At 42.1% G+C, this 17,521-nt stretch overlaps 1 protein-coding gene across 9 annotated transcripts in view; it reads left to right on the forward strand.

Moving 5' to 3' along the window:
- prkd3 (protein kinase D3) overlaps nt 1-17,521 on the forward strand; it is a 388,805-nt gene that overhangs the window by 276,486 nt on the left and 94,798 nt on the right. For all 9 annotated transcript variants that reach the window (XM_059648663.1, XM_059648665.1, XM_059648664.1 and 6 more), the window contains 4 exons: nt 2,248-2,437; nt 3,593-3,670; nt 7,421-7,604; nt 15,208-15,331. In XM_059648663.1, the coding sequence (XP_059504646.1) occupies nt 2,248-2,437; nt 3,593-3,670; nt 7,421-7,604; nt 15,208-15,331 (576 nt within the window). The remainder of the gene's footprint in view (nt 1-2,247; nt 2,438-3,592; nt 3,671-7,420; nt 7,605-15,207; nt 15,332-17,521) is intronic.

A 17,521-nucleotide genomic window follows, 5' to 3' on the forward strand; every position in this document is an offset into this window, starting at 1 on the left:
TTTTTTGTGAAGGAATAAATCATGTTCACTGTCCTTGTTATATCTATCATAATTTAGGACCATCTAACCTGAACACCTACATGCCTCACTACCCTGGCATTGAACATATGTAGTTCTTGAGGACATTGTAATGTTTAAGGTTTACAAGACATGTTAAAATACAAACTATTAAAAAGTTTTCTTTTGATTGGGAATGGGGAGGTTGTGGTAAGTATTTTAATGTATGTGTTAATGTTCATATGAATGTATTGACAAAATGTTAACAAAAATTAATGTGTTGTCTGTTGTGGTAAGAGGAAAAGGAAGCAGCAGCACTGATTTACATATCACCATAAACGGAAAATAGCTGGAATTATGGACTATCAGAACTCACTTTAAGCTACTTTGTACATGTATACACATGTACATGTTTAGAATTGACAATGAGAAAAAGGCAAACTGATTTGTTGACTCAACCAAATACTCATGATGGCTGGAACACTGAGTAGGCACTTTTCACTCTCTTAACTCCCCCACCCCACACCCAATTACAGCCATATGCCAGGAGTAATGGAACAGACTTGGGCCCATCTGAGAAGCTGAGTTCTTTAAATTAGGAACCAATTTCATATGTCTCCTCTCGTTACTTCTATCACCCACCATTGCACAGGCCGGGTGAAATATCATGGGATGGTATAGTACCAAAGAGGTTCTTCAGCCCATCAAGCACACCAAAAGCAGTCTGATCAAGTTCTTTTTTTTCCCCCTAATCAACCTGTACAGAGATGTTATTACAGACCTCTCCAACAGGTAGGACGTGAACCCGAGCTATTCATTCCAATGCTAGGGACATGCACCACAAGTGGGATCCTAGAAAGGAGCTTATATGGTCACAAAAAGAAGATAAAATTTTCCATATTCCTGGAACACTTTGGAAAAAGCATTAATTCCCAGCTAGTGACTACCATCTTTTGTATTTTTTATGTCTTTTCCCTAGGGTGGGGTATTTCAAGATTAGGGGGCATATTTTAAGGTGAGAGGAGAAAGATTTTAAAAAAGACATGAGGGGCAACTTTTTTTTTTACACAGGGTGATTCATGTGTGGAATGAGCTTCCAGAGGGAGTGGTGGATTACAATGCTTAAGAAACAATCACATATGTACGTGATTTAGAAATATTTGGAGGGATATGGGCAATCGCAGGCAGGTGGGACTAGTCTAGTTTGGGATTATTGTCAGCATGGACTGGTTGAACCCAAGGGTCTGTTTCCGTGCTGCATGACTCTATCTTTGTTTTTAAAAATATCACAATTGTCTCAATGTATGATGCAAATTTAATTGTCAGTTATATACGTTGAAGGTAGATGGACAAGCAAGAGGTTAATTAACCACTTCATGTGATTAGGTTTGCATATACGGAGGATAAACACTGCATGGTGGGTGCTCAAATGGCCTATTTTTTCCTGTTCCATTGTTCCAAGGGACCTGTTAATACCTATTAATATCTTGGAACATCGACTTAATTTGTTACTTGGGAAGAATCATAAATTCATTCCCAGCTTTGGTAATATGACTTGATTTGTATTACACCAAGTTATACGATTGCATATTTCTTGAAATATTACGAAGAATGTTGCTTTGTACTGAGTCTTTTTAGGAAGTCAGTTTTTTTATGCATACCAGGAATATTTTTTAGTTGGAATTTTATAATTAGAATTTTTTCACATTCTATTCCCTTGGGTGTTTCCATATCATTTGAAGTTCAGAGAATAGGTTTCCAACCTATTCCTAAGGCTCTGACAGTACCACTCTGAAAGCTGTGATTCATTGCTGTGAAAGAATGGGTGGATTTTCCGCTAATATTTTTTCCCTTGGAAGTTGCTGGGCTATATAACTTGCTTCATATTATTCAATTGGAAAACCACAATAGTTGATTTTCACTTGAAAATACCATTGTGTTTTAGTGTGCGACAATTAATAGATATATCTCTCTCAAGTTGTAAGTGTAAAATATCGGTGTGGAGCTGGATGAACACAGCAGACCAAGCAGCATCAGAGGAGCAGAAAAGCTGATGTTTCGGCCTAGACCCTTCTTCCTGCTCCTCTGATACTGCTTAGCCTGCTGTCTTCATCCAGCTCTACACCTTGTTAGCACAGATTCTCCAGCATCTGCAGTCCCTACTATCAGTGTAAAATATAGTATGGGTCATGAAAACAGTTTCAGTTAGTAATCAAAATCTTAATCATTTTATGTTGATTGGCTTTGCAGCGTTGCCACCAAGAAACCAGCAAAAGAATTCCCTCCTGGAGTGGACGCCCAATTTGGATGGAAAAAATGGTGTTGGGGAGGGTGAAAGTACCACATACGTTTGTCATACATTCTTATACACGTCCCACTATTTGTCAGTATTGCAAGCGGTTATTAAAAGGACTGTTTCGGCAAGGAATGCAATGTAGGGGTAAGGACTGTATGTGGATGTATAATATTGCCAGTGACTAATGTAGTTTCCAATTTCTGGGTCGTAACTGCTGGGATATTTAAGTAACAATACTGTATTACAACTTGTCCACCACAAATATACTGTCCAATGTTAACGTGAATTCTGAGCTTATTTTAAATACCAGATGAAATAATTTCATAAGTAATCATTAAGTATTTGAGATAATGCTGTAGCACTCAGTCTACTTGTTTATTTATCTAAATATATATTTCTATTTCTCAGTTGATTAACATCTGTTCTTAATTGCTTCTCCAATGTGTTTGTAATATTTGGATTCTTAGAAAACCTGTCAAAATATATTTTAGGATTAATTCTTTAAGTCCTTATTAGAATCCCATAACTTTGCTGTACCCCAACTATACCCAAGCATGGGAGACAATGGCCAAGAGATATTATCACTGGTCTGTTAATCCAGAGACCAGGGTAATGTTCTGAGGACCTGGATTTGAATCCTATCAGAGCAGACGTTGGAATTTGAAATCTGTAAAAACCTGTTCTGGATGTGAGTTTGCTCGCTGAGCTGGAAGGTTAGTTTTCAGACGTTTCGTCACCATTCTAGGTAGCATCATCAGTGAGCCTCTGACGAAGCTGTAAAAACCTGTATTGAGAGTCTAACGATGACCATGAAAATATTGTCAATTGTTGGGAAAAACCCATCTGGACTATAATACCCTTCTGGGAGAGAAACTGCCAACCTTAACTAGTCTGGCTAACATGTGACTACAGACCAACATCAATATGGTTGACTCTTAACTGCCCTCTGGGTAATTAGGAATGGGCAATAAATGCAGGCACAGTTAGTCATGCCCACATCCCACGAATGAGTTTTTTTAAAAGAAGTGTTCTTAATTTTTAATATGTAGTCTCAATGTTTTTCATAATTCACTTTTCTACTGCATTTGCACAGGATCTGCAGTAACCTAAAATAAAACCAATACTTTTCAATTAATTTATATCCTTTATGACTTAAGTTTCAGTGACTGAATCCAGTGTTTCGTCTTGCATCTCCAGTAAGGCTGAGTTTACGACTAGATAGAAAAGGTATCAACTCACTGTGAGAGAGGCACCTGTGCGTTCCATTGAAAATTCACTTTGTTTGCTCTGATTTTACAGACTGCAAGTTTAATTGCCACAAGCGATGTGCATCAAAAGTTCCCAGGGATTGTCTAGGTGAAGTTGTCTTTAATGGAGGTAAGGAAATGCATGCAAATAAAACTTGGATAATCAATCCTTGTATCCATCATAGAAATAAAATAGTTAGTGTAATACAGAACCTTTATTTGGCTCATGGTTAAATGATTTGTATTCTGATTTGATTTTTGTTTTGTAGTCTTACATGTTTTTAATTCTACTCATCCAAAAGTAAACCCATGGAATTCCAGGTTTTAATCACAAGGTATGAAATATAAAAGCCAAGTGGTAATCATGAACCTATTTAAGGCCTTAATTAAATCTTAGTTAAGGTGGAGCTGTAATATTGTACTTGATAAAATAGGAAGGATATTGAGAATCACCGGTATGCTAACTAATATAAGAAATTATAATACTAATAAGATTATTTTTGGATAATACAATACAGATTTAAAGGGTAATATAATAGCAATAGCTAAAACTACAAACAACTGAAATCAGTTATGTTGAAGCAGACTGTTTCATTCATTCAGCGGTCTAGAATAAGGGGTCTAAAGATGCGTAATTATATATTAGAAATTTACAGGACAATGCAGGAATAACCTCTTTTTACAGAATTTTAAAGTTTGGAATTCATCATTAAGGTTATTCACGACAGGATCTAATGTCAAAATTTAAGATTTGATTGAGTAAATGGATGAAGGAGTGGGGAAGGGGTGTAATCTGTGTATGCAGTGATGAAAGAAGAGAGATCATTTATGCCATCTTGTTTGGAAATTGGAAACTTATCAAAAGACTAGGTGATGGTGGTGCATAGACAATGTTGGGCCACAGAAACAGGGAATACAAAAGATAAACTAAGCTCTCAATATTCATTCCGTACTGCAACATAGGCTATGAAAAGTACACTGTGCAACTAATTAAAGGAGCCTCTGGAGTGGTGAAAATGCTGTTTTATTATTCATAGTGTTGTGAACAAATGCAGCTGAAAAATGATATCCTTCATCATTTTCAACAACCTTACCCATTAATTAAGTTGGCTACATTAATCAACAGTTTGGGAAGTTTAAATGCACATCTGTGAATAATTTCAGTAAACCTTCTCTGCTCACAGAAATAACAGATTGTTGAATATTCTGTATACTAGTGTATAAAATGGGTTTAATGCAGGGTGTTGTTTATGCACGAACATAAAATAACATGAGGAAATGCTAACAAGCGATTATTCTGTGCATCTTTTGCAACTGAACGTCTGAGAATGTTTTAGGAAATAAAAGATTTTCTGCAGAAGCCTGCACGAGTATTTAACTTGAATAGTTATGATGGCTGATTGATTTTTTTTAAAATCGATGTGGCCTGTTGGCAGTTTGGTGAGCTTTTATCACATTTCCGCAAGTTATGTTTTGTGAAAATTGTAACAAGCTTTTAGAAAATCTCTATCTGTCCATAAGATGTAGGTGCAGATGTCAGCTATTTGACCTCTGGAACCTGCTCCTCCAATTAGATATTGAAAAGACTGAAGATTTTCTTCCCTACTCCAAACGCCATTCCTTAGCTACAGACTCCATCCCTCCCAGGCAGCAGTCTGAGACGAAGCAAATCTTTTTGTGTCCTTGGTGTCACTTTGATCCAGAGATGAACTTTTGACCTTATGTTTTCACTATCAGTAAGACTGTCTATTTCCAGCTCCGTTACATTTATCTGATTTTTCTTCCAAAAAGTTCAGTTCATCTGCCTTTGGATCCCTTTTTATTTGTCAAATCTGATTAGTCAAAGGATTGCCATGGAGAAAGCACCAAGGATGTATTATTCCCTATCATTTTGTTTATTTCAAACAAGTGCAATGCCTGGATATGTTCTTTTTATCTTGTAGAGAGGCAGGTTCCTGCAGATGAATATGCAAAGTTTCTTGCAAGAGTAAATGAGCCTGTATGAGCCCAACTGATCATCTTAAATGGTGTTAGTATAATTCTTGAACCACTGGGGATTGTTCAACAAGTGTATCCAATGACAAAATTCTGGTGCGGCTGCACTTGGAGTATTGCGTATCGTTCTAGTTGCTGCTTTATAAGAAGGATGTGGAAGCATCGAAAAGGGTGCAGAGGAGATGTACCAGGATGTTGCCTGGTATGGAGGGGAGGTCTTATGAGGAAAGGCTGAGTGTCTTGAGGCTGTTTTCGTTGGAGAGAAGAAGGTTAAGAGGTGACCTAATAGAGACATACAAGATGATCACAGGATTAGGTAGGGTGGACAGTGAGAACCTTTATCCTCGGATGGAGATGGGCTAGCACGAGGGGACGTAGCTTTATATTGAGGGGTGATAGATATAGGACAGATGTCAGAGGTAGGTTCTTTACTCAGAGTAGTAAGGGCGTGGAATGCCATTTCTTCAACAGTAGTAGGCTCGCCAAGTATAAGGGCATTTAAATGGTCATTGGATAAACATATGGATGATAATGGAATAGTGTAGGTTAGATGAGCTTCAGTTTGGTTTCACAGATTGGTGCAACATCGAGGGCTGAAGGGCCTGTACTGTGCTCTTGTGTTCTATGTTCTACATTCTATGACACAATCACAGTCTAAGATTAAGCACTGTGCTTTGAGTTTTGCAAATATGAGTCTTTATGAGGTAGATGCGGAAAGATTGATTTGCCCTGTGGGAGAGCCCAGATTAGAGGATGGATTTCAGAATGAGGGCTTTACACATTTATGAGAGATGAGGAGAATTTCTTCTCTGAGGATAGTGATTCTTTGGAATTCTTCACAGAGGGTTCTCGTGACTGAGATACAGATTTATAAACAGGAAGGAAATCAACAGTTATAGGGAAAAGCAGGAAAGTGAAGTTGAGGATTAATTCAGTCAGCCACAATCTCATTGAATGGCAGAGCAGATTTGATATACTGAATGACCTGCTTCTACTTTAGTGTCTTATGGGCAAGTACAAGTCAGTACTTATTGCAGACAGTCATAGCGATGTGCTTCTTAACATCATCTGCCAGTTGTTGGGATGTGCAGCCTGCACACCTGGCAAGACTGGCACCGATATTCAAATACCACATTACTCATTTGTGAAATAAACAGAGCATCTCTTTGACATAATGCAAGCATTTCGTTAGTGGAAACTATCACTTATGTTGCCTCCGCACTACAGCAGCGTGAAATGGCTAGCTTTAGCTGTTGCTCAAATTTTTGAGCTTACTTCCTTTCCAGGGTATTTTGAGGCAGACTGGAAACTTTTCAGCTCGAAAACTGCCAACTTTAGATCATTTTGTGACCATGCACAATACACAACGAGCAATGGTCTAGAGTAGCCATCTATAGATGTCTGCAGAAAATACCTTACATTCTTAATATGCTCCATCCCATGTTTAAATTCATCTTTGAAATGGTCCAGTCTAACAAGCGCCCTTTCCTTGATATGATAGCTGAGAAAAAATGGATTCTTTAGTACTGTCTGATACATGCCTATGTTCTCTTGTCAATTTAGGCATTGGAATTCCGGCAGCTGTACACACTAAAAGTGTTTTTTTTTAATTTGCTCACCATGAAAGCATTATGCTGAAATAAGGCTTATCAAAGCTTTCGTTAGGACAATGGCTTGGAGGCAGCCCTCATACTGTACAGCAACAAATTGTTGCAGTTGAGGTACTAAGTGCACAGTTTTGGAATGTTCTTGTAGTGACTGTAATGAGGCATAGCTAGGTGGACGTCATAGAATATGAGTTCCCTGATTGGGGCCGATGAGCTATTAACTGAGGTATCCAAACTCAAAACTGGAAATGTATGCAGCAATTTTAACTTCATTGCAGAACCAGCCAGCCCAGGACCTGATTCAGACATGCCCATGGAGGTAGATAGCAGTGACATGAACAACGATGGCAGTAGGATGTTGGATGATACTGAGGAGCCATCCACATCAGAAGAAAAGTTGTATTTTATGGACTCGTCTGATCTGGATGGTGACAAAGATGAAGAACCTGTCAGAACAATCAGGTAGCACTTTTATTATATGCTACAAGTAACCATCAAAGAAAATTCTCTGTTTTGTAGTAATCAGTATACTTTGTTATACTTAAAATGCTGTATTTACTATTTCATTGGATCAAGATTAGACCCTTCTATATTTTAGGGAAAATTGGTGCTGTATATTAACAATTTGTTCCAGTTGACACATAACTCTGCTTCCACTTTTATGTACATACTTAAAACACCATTCAGCGGCATTGCTTCTACAACAATATGATACTTTAAACATATGAATTAGGAGCAGTAATGGGCCATTCAGCCCTTTGAGTCAAGTTCACCAGCCTGAACTCCACAATGTTTCTAAAATGTGTCTCTCCCTGCCCCCTTTGGTTTTTTTTTGCAGTTTCTCCAAGAAAGGAAAACATCTTTTTAGCAGCCACCCTGTCAAGTCCCCTTCGGAATTTCTATGGCTCAAAATTAGGTCCAGCCCGTCCACCTTTTCCTCATGAGATACCTCCCCCCACCAAACTCCACCCCACTCCACACATTAGTCAAGTGAATCTTCTCTGAATTGATTCTTATACGTTTACAGATCTCCAATTTACAGACATCTGACTCATGAATGTGATCTCACACAAAGGCTAATTTTAAAGATCCAACATACAAACCTCCCCTGTACTTATGAATTGCTATTTTATATTGTCAATGGCGTTGTGTTCAAACTTGTGTATCCAATTTCATTTGGGAATGGACGAAAGAACAGACCCCGTTTTCAGCCTAAGCACTGCCTGTACATCCTGTCAAATAAGGAGAGACAACCTGTACATTGAAATCCATAAATAGTTTCAGTGGTGCCCCATAGAACAATAGCAAAACAACCCCAGATATATGATAACAAAGTGTTGAGCTGGATTATCACAGCAGGCCAAGCAGCATCTCAGAAGCACAAAAGCTGACGCTTCGGGCCTGGACCCTTCATCAGAGATGGGGATGGGGAGAGGGTTCTGAAATAAATAGGGAGAGAGGGGGAGGCGGACTGAAGATGGAGAGAAAACAAGATAGGTAGAGAGGAGAGCATAGGTGGGGAGGTAGGGAGGGGATAGGTCAGTCCAGGGAAGATGGACAGGCCAAGGAGGTGGGATGAGGTGGTAGGTAGGAAATGGAGGTGCGGCTTGAGGTGGGAGGAAGGGATGGGTGAGAGGAAGGACAGGTTCGGGAAGCAGAGACAGGCTGGGCTGGTTTTGGGATGCAGTGGGAGGAGGGGACGAGCTGGGCTGGCTTTGGGATGCATTGGGGAAGGGGAGATTTTGAAGCTAGTGAAGTCCACGTTGATACCATTGGGCTGCAGGGTTCCCAAGCGGAATATGAGTTGCTGTTCCTGCAACCTTCGGGTGGCATCATTGTGGCACTGCAGGAGGCCCATGATGGACATGTCGTCTGAGGAATGGGAGGGTGAGTTGAAATGGTTCGCGACTGGGAGGTGTAGTTGTTTGTTGCGAACCGAGTGGAGGTGTTCTGCAAAGCGGTCCCCAAGCCTCCGCTTGGTTTCCCCAATGTAGAGGAAGCCACACCGGGTGCAATGGATACAGTATACCACATTGGCAGATGTGCAGGTGAACATCTGTTTGATATGGAAGGTCATCCTGGGGCCTGGGATGGGGGTGAGGGAGGAGGTGTGGGGGCAAGTGTAGCACTTCCTGCAGTTGCAGGGGAAGGTGCCGGGTGTGGTGGGGTTGGAGGGCAGTGTGGAGCGGACAAGGGAGTCGCGGAGAGAGTGGTCTCTCCAGAAGGCAGACAAGGGTGGGGATGGAAAAATGTCTTTGGTGGTGGGGTCGGATTGTAGATGGCGCAAGTGTCGGAGGATGATACGTTGTATCCGGAGGTTGGTGGGGTGGTATGTGAGGACGAGGGGCATCCTCTGGGGGCAGTTGTGGCGGGGGCGGGGTGGGAGGGATGTGTTGCGGGAAATGCGGGAGACGCGGTCAAGGGTGTTCTCGACCACTGCGGGGGGGAAAGTTGCGGTCCTGGAAGAACGTAGACATCTGGGATGTGCGGGAGTGGAATACCTCATCCTGGGAGCAGATGCGGCGGAGGCGGAGGAATTGGGAATAGGGGATGGAATTTTTGCAGGAGGGTGGGTGGGAGGAGGTGTCTTCTCGGTAGCTGTGGGAGTCAGTGGGCTTGAAATGGACATCAGTTTCTAGCTGGTTACCTGAGATGGAGACTGAGAGGTCCAGGAAGGTGAGGGATATGTTGGAGATGGCCCAGGTGAACTTGAGGTTGGGGTGGAAGGTGTTGGTGAAGTGGATGAACTGTTCGAGCTCCTCTGGGGAGTAAGAGGCGGCGCCAATACAGTCATCAGTGTAACGGAGGAAGAGGTGGGGTTTGGGGCCTGTGTCGGTGCGGAAGAGGGACTGTTCTACGTAACCTACAAAGAGGCAGGCATAGCTTGGGCCCATGCGGGTACCCATGGCCACCCCCTTTGTCCATAGGAAGTGGGAGGAATCGAAAGAGTTGTTGAGGGTGAGGACGAGTTCAAATAGGTGGATAAGGGTGTTAGTGGAGGGGGATTGGTCGGGCCTGCGGGACAGGAAGAAGCGGAGGGCCTTGAGGCCGTCTGCATGCGGAATACAGGTGTATAGGGACTGGACGTCCATGGTGAAAATGAGGTGTTGGGGGCCGGGGAATTGGAAGTCCTGGAGGAGGTGGAGGGCGTGGGCGGTGTCACGGACTTAGGTGGGGAGTTCCTGGACCAAAGCGGAGAAAATGGAGTCCAGATAGGTGGAGATGAGTTCGGTGGGGCAGTAACAGGCTGAGACAATGGGTCGACCAGGGCAGGCAGGTTTGTGGATTTTGGGAAGGAGATAGAAATGGGCCGTATGGGGTTGGGAACAGTGAGGTTGCAGGCTGTGGGTGGGAGGTCCCCTGAGGTGATGAGGTCATGGATGGTGTTGGAGATGATGGTTTGGTGCTCGGGAGTGGGGTCATGATCAAGGGGGCGGTAGGAGGAGGTGTCAGAGAGTTGGCGTTTGGCCTCGGCGATGTAGAGGTCAGTGCGCCGTACTACCACTGCGCCACCCTTGTCTGCGGGTTTGATGGTGAGGTTGGGGTTGGAGCGGAGGGCTGCCTGTTCTGCGGGGGAGAGGTTGGAGTGGGTGAGAGGGGTGGAGAAGTTGAGGCGGTTGATGTCTCGATGGCAGTTGGAGATGAAGAGGTCAAGGGAGAGTAGGAGGCCTGGAGGTGGTGTCCAGGAGGAGGAGGGTGAAGGGGTCAGTGGAGGGAGGGTTAGGCTCCGGGTTAAAGAAGTAAGTGTGGAGGCGAAGGCGGCAGAAAAACTGAACAGGCAGCCCTCTGCTCCCTCCGCTCCAACCCCAACCTCACCATCAAACCCGCAGACAAGGGTGGCGCAGTGGTCGTATGGCACACTGACCCCTACATCGCCGAGGCCAAACGCCAACTCTCTGACACCTCCTCCTACCGCCCCCTTGATCATGACCCCACCCCCGAGCACCAAACCATCATCTCCAACACCATCCATGACCTCATCACCTCAGGGGACCTCCCACCCACAGCCTGCAACCTCATTGTTCCCAACCCCGTACGGCCCATTTCTATCTCCTTCCCAAAATCCACAAACCTGCCTGCCCTGGTCGACCCATTGTCTCAGCCTGTTCCCTCTTCCGCACCTACACAGGCCCCAAACCCCACCTCTTCCTCCGTTACATTGATGACTGTATTGGCGCCGCCTCTTACTCCCCAGAGGAGCTCGAACAGTTCATCCACTTTACCAACACCTTCCACCCCAACCTCAAGTTCACCTGGGCCATCTCCAACATATCCCTCACCTTCCTGGACCTCTCAGTCTCCATCTCAGGTAACCAGCTAGAAACTGATGTCCATTTCAAGCCCACTGACTCCCACAGATACCTAGAATACACCTCCTCCCACCCACCCTCCTGCAAAAATTCCATCCCCTATTCCCAATTCCTCCGCGTCTGCCGCATCTGCTCCCAGGATGAGGCATTACACTCCCGCACATCCCAGATGTCCACGTTCTTCCAGGACCGCAACTTTCCCCCCCGCAGTGGTCGAGAAAGCCCTTGACCGTGTCTCCCGCATTTCCCACAACACATCCCTCCCACCCCGCCCCCGCCACAACTGCCCCCAGAGGATCCCCCTCGTCCTCACATACCACCCCACCAACCTCCGGATACAACGTATCATCCTCCGACACTTCCACCATCTACAATCCGACCCCACCACCCAAGTCATTTTTCCATCCCCACCCTTGTCTGCCTTCCGGAGAGACCACTCTCTCCGCGACTCCCTTGTCCGCTCCACACTGCCCTCCAACCCCACCACACCCGGCACCTTCCCCTGCAACTGCAGGAAGTGCTACACTTGCCCCCACACCTCATCCCTCACCCCATCCCAGGCCCCAGGATGACCTTCCATATCAAACAGATGTTCACCTGCACATCTGCCAATGTGGTATATTGTATCCATTGCACCCGGTGTGGCTTCCTCTACATTGGGGAAACCAAGCGGAGGCTTGGGGACCACTTTGCAGAACACCTCCGCTCAGTTTGCAACAAACAACTGCACCTCCCAGTCGCAAACCATTTCCACTCCCTCTTCCATTCTCTAGATGACATGTCCATCATGGGCCTCCTGCAGTGCCACAATGATGCCACCCAAAGGTTGCAGGAACAGCAACTCATATTCCGCTTGGGAACCCTGCAGCCCAATGGTGTCAATGTGGACTTGACAAGCTTCAAAATCTCCCCTTCCCCCACCGCATCCCAAAACCAGCCCAGCCTGTCTCTGCTTCCCTAACCTGTTCTTCCTCTCACCCGTTCTTCCTCTCACCCATCCCTTCCTCCCACCTCAATCCGCAGCTCCATTTCCTACCTACTACCTCATCCCGCCTCCTTGACCTGTCCGTCTTCCCTGGACTGACCTATCCCCTCCCTACCTCCCCACCTATACTCTCCTCTCTACCTATCTTGTTTTCTCTCCATCTTCAGTCCGCCTCCCCCTCTCTCCCTATTTATTACAGCTCCCTCTCCCCATCCCCCTCTCTGATGAAGGGTCTAGGCCCGAAACGTCCGCTTTTGTGCTCCTGAGATGCTGCTTGGCCTGCTGTGTTCATCCAGCCCCACATTTTGTTATCTTGGATTCTCCAACATCTGCAGTTCCCATTATCACTGATACAATTTCAACCCCAGATATATGCCTCATTCCTAAGTAACCCTAAATAACAACATTCCAATTGCATTCTTGCTCTACACACTTGTTCTTCCTAGGACTAAAATTATATGATTCATATGCCAGGATACCCAGGTTTCTCAGTACCTCAGCATTCTACACACTCCATTTAAATAATATTCTGCCTGTTCTTCCTGCCAAAGTGGGCAACGTGTTCTTCGATTTATAATCCGTCTGCCAAACTTTTGCTATCTCACTTACCGTATGTGTAACTCATTCCAAACTCTGTGCCTTCTTTACAGCTTACTTTATTACCTACCTTTGTGTCATCAGCAATTTAACATTCATACATTTTATCCCTTCATCCCAGTTATTAATATAAGTTGTAAGTGATTGACCGCAGCTGTAATCTTTGTGGCACTCGTTATATAATACCATCTCAAAAATTGCCTATTTATGTCTTTGTTTCTTGTCAGTTAATCAATCCTCTCTCCATACTATTATGTTATCCCAATATCAGGAGCTCTTATTTTGTGTAGTAACCTGCGATTTAGGCATTTGTTGAAAGCCTGTTGGGAATCTGACTGCAGCACTTTCACAGACACATTGCTTTATTCATCAATCTCATCAATTCATTCATCATCAATCTCACACTAGTTCAGATATTTATCCAGTTATTTTCAAGAATGTCATCAATTGCTTCCTTTATCCACATTGCTTGTTACTTCCTCAGAATTCCAATAGATTAATCAAATATGATTTCCCTTTCACAAACCATGTCTATTCTGAATGCATTGAGATTTTCTAAGCATCCTGCTAAATTATCCCTAATAATAAATTGAAGCATTTTCCTTATAATTGTTGTTAAAGTGACTGTAGTTTCCAATTTCCTTCCTCCTGTTTATATAGCAGAGTCACATTCACTATTTTCCAATCTAATTAGATATTTTCAGAATATGGGGAGTGTTTCTAATTTACCAAAAATGTGGCCACTATTTCAGCAGCTATTTCTTTTACAGTCCTAGACTGAAGTTCATCAGGCTTGTGAATTTCTCAGCTTTTAGTACGAATAATTGTCTCAGTTCCCTTTCTCTGTAATTGTGAATGTTCTAATTCCTCCCTCCCTTTTACCTTCTAATTCGCAATTACTTCTGAGATGTCTATCTTCTACAGTGAAGACAGATACTAAACATCTGTTCAATTCATCTGTTTCCCTATTTTCCATTATTAATTTCCAGACACTCACTTTGTTTACTTTTAAATGTTTGTAGAAACTCTGTTTTTTAAATTTACAATTATCTTTCCTTCATAATCTAATTTCTCCCTTTTTTGCATTATGTTTTTGCAATCGTGCAAAAAATTTTCTGTATTTATTGAGAAGCTTCTGGTATGAAATGTATGAATGGTATGAAAGCCACATTTGAGGATAACTGTTTGATACTATACAATGGGGTGATGAGACAATACCCATATCTGCTGGGAGGAAATGAAGGTGTTAGGTTAGGGAGACTCCTTTACTAGAAAAAGGCAGTAATGGTATGTAACAAGATGTGGCTGTTCAATCCATCAGGCCTGTACCTTTCACATACATGCACTCCAATTCACCTTGTCACAAACTCTTCTGAGTAGTTAAACTTCTAAAGGAGCTACAGAACTGCGAGCAAAGCTCCCAAGTATATAAGTATTTCAGTGACTTTCCCTGAGTTATTTAGGCTAGGGTCAATTATTTTAGTTTAAAATTTCATTACTTGATCGAATGTATTCTTCAGGTGAAATTATTCCACTAGCACAGTGTTCAACATATTCTTCAGGTTGTTTGATCATTTCTATCCAAATGTTTCCCTTTTAATCATCAATCTCACTCTTGTTCAGATATGGTATGGCAGGTCGGCACAACATCGAGGGCCGAAGGGCCTGTACTGTGCTGTAATGTTCTATGTGCTGTATTTATCCAGTTATTTTCAGGAATTTCATCAAATTGCCATTAACTGATTTTTGCAGAAGCCTTCCACAACTTGACAACATGAATGAATGAAGTTTAATCTTTAACCTCATTTAGGTCTAGTAGATTTTATACTTGTATGCTTTAGTTTTGCAGGCAAAGTTGAATTTAATCTACCTGTATATATCCAGGTTACATTGTTTTTAACGGTTTAGACACCTATCTCTTTGCTTGTTTATGATCGCCCCGTATATTTATGCTGCTTTTCTGAGTTGTGTGGTTAGAACCAGACTGATGCTGTCCTTGTTTATCAGTGCTTTCTTTAGGTACTGTTCTATTTAATACTGTAAAAAAGATTTTGTGCTAAGCAGTTTTGGAAACCAAGATAAATACATGTTGATAGACCATTGTATTCATAATTCAGCATCTCAATTCTGTATAGTCATTCCTTGTTCAGTAACTTGGAACATTTTGTTCTAGTCCTTCAACAAGCAACAATATTCCTCTCATGAGAGTAGTACAGTCTGTCAAGCACACAAAGAGGAAGAGCAGTACAATGGTGAGAGAAGGTTGGATGGTCCACTACACCAGCAAAGACAATCTAGTGAGTATATTTCTTTTGAAACTACTGAAATTTACTAAGCTACAGAATGTGGGCCATCAGTAGAGATCAATTGACTTGAAGAAACAAACTTCAATAATTTGTAACTTCTACTGTAGTAAACAGAAGTATTCAGCTTGGTCCAAATAGTATGATGTGTTATAATTTGTGAACTAAAAAAATGTTGAATATTTACTCCATACAATGGAGTAGGAATTACTTTCCATGGCAAATGACTTGAACATGCAGCTGGCAAATGAACTCTCACACAAATTTTGAAATTATGCTCCAAAGCATTGAACAAGTTGACTGTAATCTAGCACCTTAAAATATTAGTCCTGCACCTTTGGAACTGGTTTAAATGTATCACAGATGAATGAGTTAAATATTTTCTCATAGTTTAAGCATTAAAGGATTTTTTTGCAAAATGAATCCAGCCTTTAACGTTTGGTACAAAAATCATCTGTATTTTGAAATAACCATACAAAGGACTGCCCAGTGTAGGAAATGGAAGACATGGCAGACTGGGGTCTAATTGGAACTGAGCCACAGTAGATGGAGCTTTGCTTGGTATTTGTTTGCATAATCCCTAACCAGTAGTTGCTTGCTGGTGAGCGATACACCTTAAATGTGAAAAGATCCATTTCTCCAGCCCAGATTTCCAGAATAAACACAAAACAAATTGCTCAGCTCTTTATTGTAAGAAACAATCATCTCTGTCTGAACAATGATATTTAAGCAGTTAACAAAGGGACACTCTAGGAATTACTGCTATCTATATCCATGAGTATTTAATAAATTTTCATGATATTATCTTGTTGTCTTGTTTGTTATTTTAACTTAGTATATGGGGAGAAGATAAATGTCCTAAACATTTGTTCTCTAACATCAGCAGTAATTTCTGGCTAATGTGATTTGCTGTTCTTCGTGGCTTAGTTTTTGATAACTTCAGAACTGGGTGAACGAGTGGCAGAGAAGCACAGTGCTTCACAATTCTTGACCCAAGTTCTAATGTAAACCTAACAAGGTGAACTTCTTATTTGTAATAATGATCTGTGTGAAATGAGATTTAGTTTGCAAACTTTCAATCCAACTTTTAAGCATGATGAGTCTCTTAGAATGCTGCAGTTTATTGTTCAGCCCAACTGGGCACACAATGATTCACTTTCTATTCTTGATGAGTTGATTGATCAAAATAGAAACATTTCATTCTGCTACCTATGTTTCTGCCAAAGTTTGCCCAAGTAGTAGTTTTTGCCCTGAATTAAAATTCTTGCTTAGATGCTGCCAAATTGCCTTTAAAATTTTTTTTATGGTGTGTGTTGTGGTTGATTGAGATAGCTTTATTCTGCACCTCGTGGATTTCGAACTTCTGGGTGCTTTACTTCCTTTTGGCTATCGCTACCTTTTTTATTGTTTTATATTCCTTGATTTGGGAATGAAAGAAAAGACCTGAGTAGCAGCATTGGCAAGTTTCATAATCAAATGACAGTGACAAGACAAAAAAAAATCACGATAGTGAAATGTGCAATATTTTCTTTCCAATTCCCATCATAGTGAAGTTGGAATACACAGTAATAGGCTCTGGTGAACATACTATGTTTAGTTGACATGTCTTATCCTCTGGCTTGTAGTGTTTTTTTTGTGTAGTACTAGAAGAAATAGGAACAGGAGTAGGCTGTTCAGCCTCTTGCTGTGCTATTCAGTAGGATCATGGCTGATCAAACACTCCTCACATCCGCTTTATTGTCCTTTCCCCAGAACCCTGATTCCCCGACTGATCAAAAATGAATCTGTCTCAGCTTTAAATACACACAAGGACACGACCCCAACGTTCTCTGTGGCAAGGAGTTTGAAAGACTCTGAACCCCCTGACAGAAAAATTTCCTCCTTGTTTCAGCCCTGAGTTGGCATCTCTTAATTCTGAGACTATGCCCTCTGGCCCCAAACTCACCAATGGGGGGAAACATCCTCTTAGCATTTACCCTGTCAAGCTCCTTACGATTCCTGTTTGTTTCAATGGAATCACCTCTCATTCTTCTAAATTCAATGAGCAAAGCCTCAACTTGTTTAACCTTTTCATAAGACAATCGGGGATCATCCGAGTGAACTTCCTCTAAACTGTCGCCAATGAAATAATATATCCCCTTCAAGGGGAGCAAAATTGCTCCCAGTACTCCAGATGTGGTCTCA

The sequence above is a fragment of the Stegostoma tigrinum genome, chromosome 9, assembly GCF_030684315.1.
Source record: "Stegostoma tigrinum isolate sSteTig4 chromosome 9, sSteTig4.hap1, whole genome shotgun sequence".
Classification (NCBI taxonomy): Eukaryota; Metazoa; Chordata; class Chondrichthyes; order Orectolobiformes; family Stegostomatidae; genus Stegostoma; species Stegostoma tigrinum.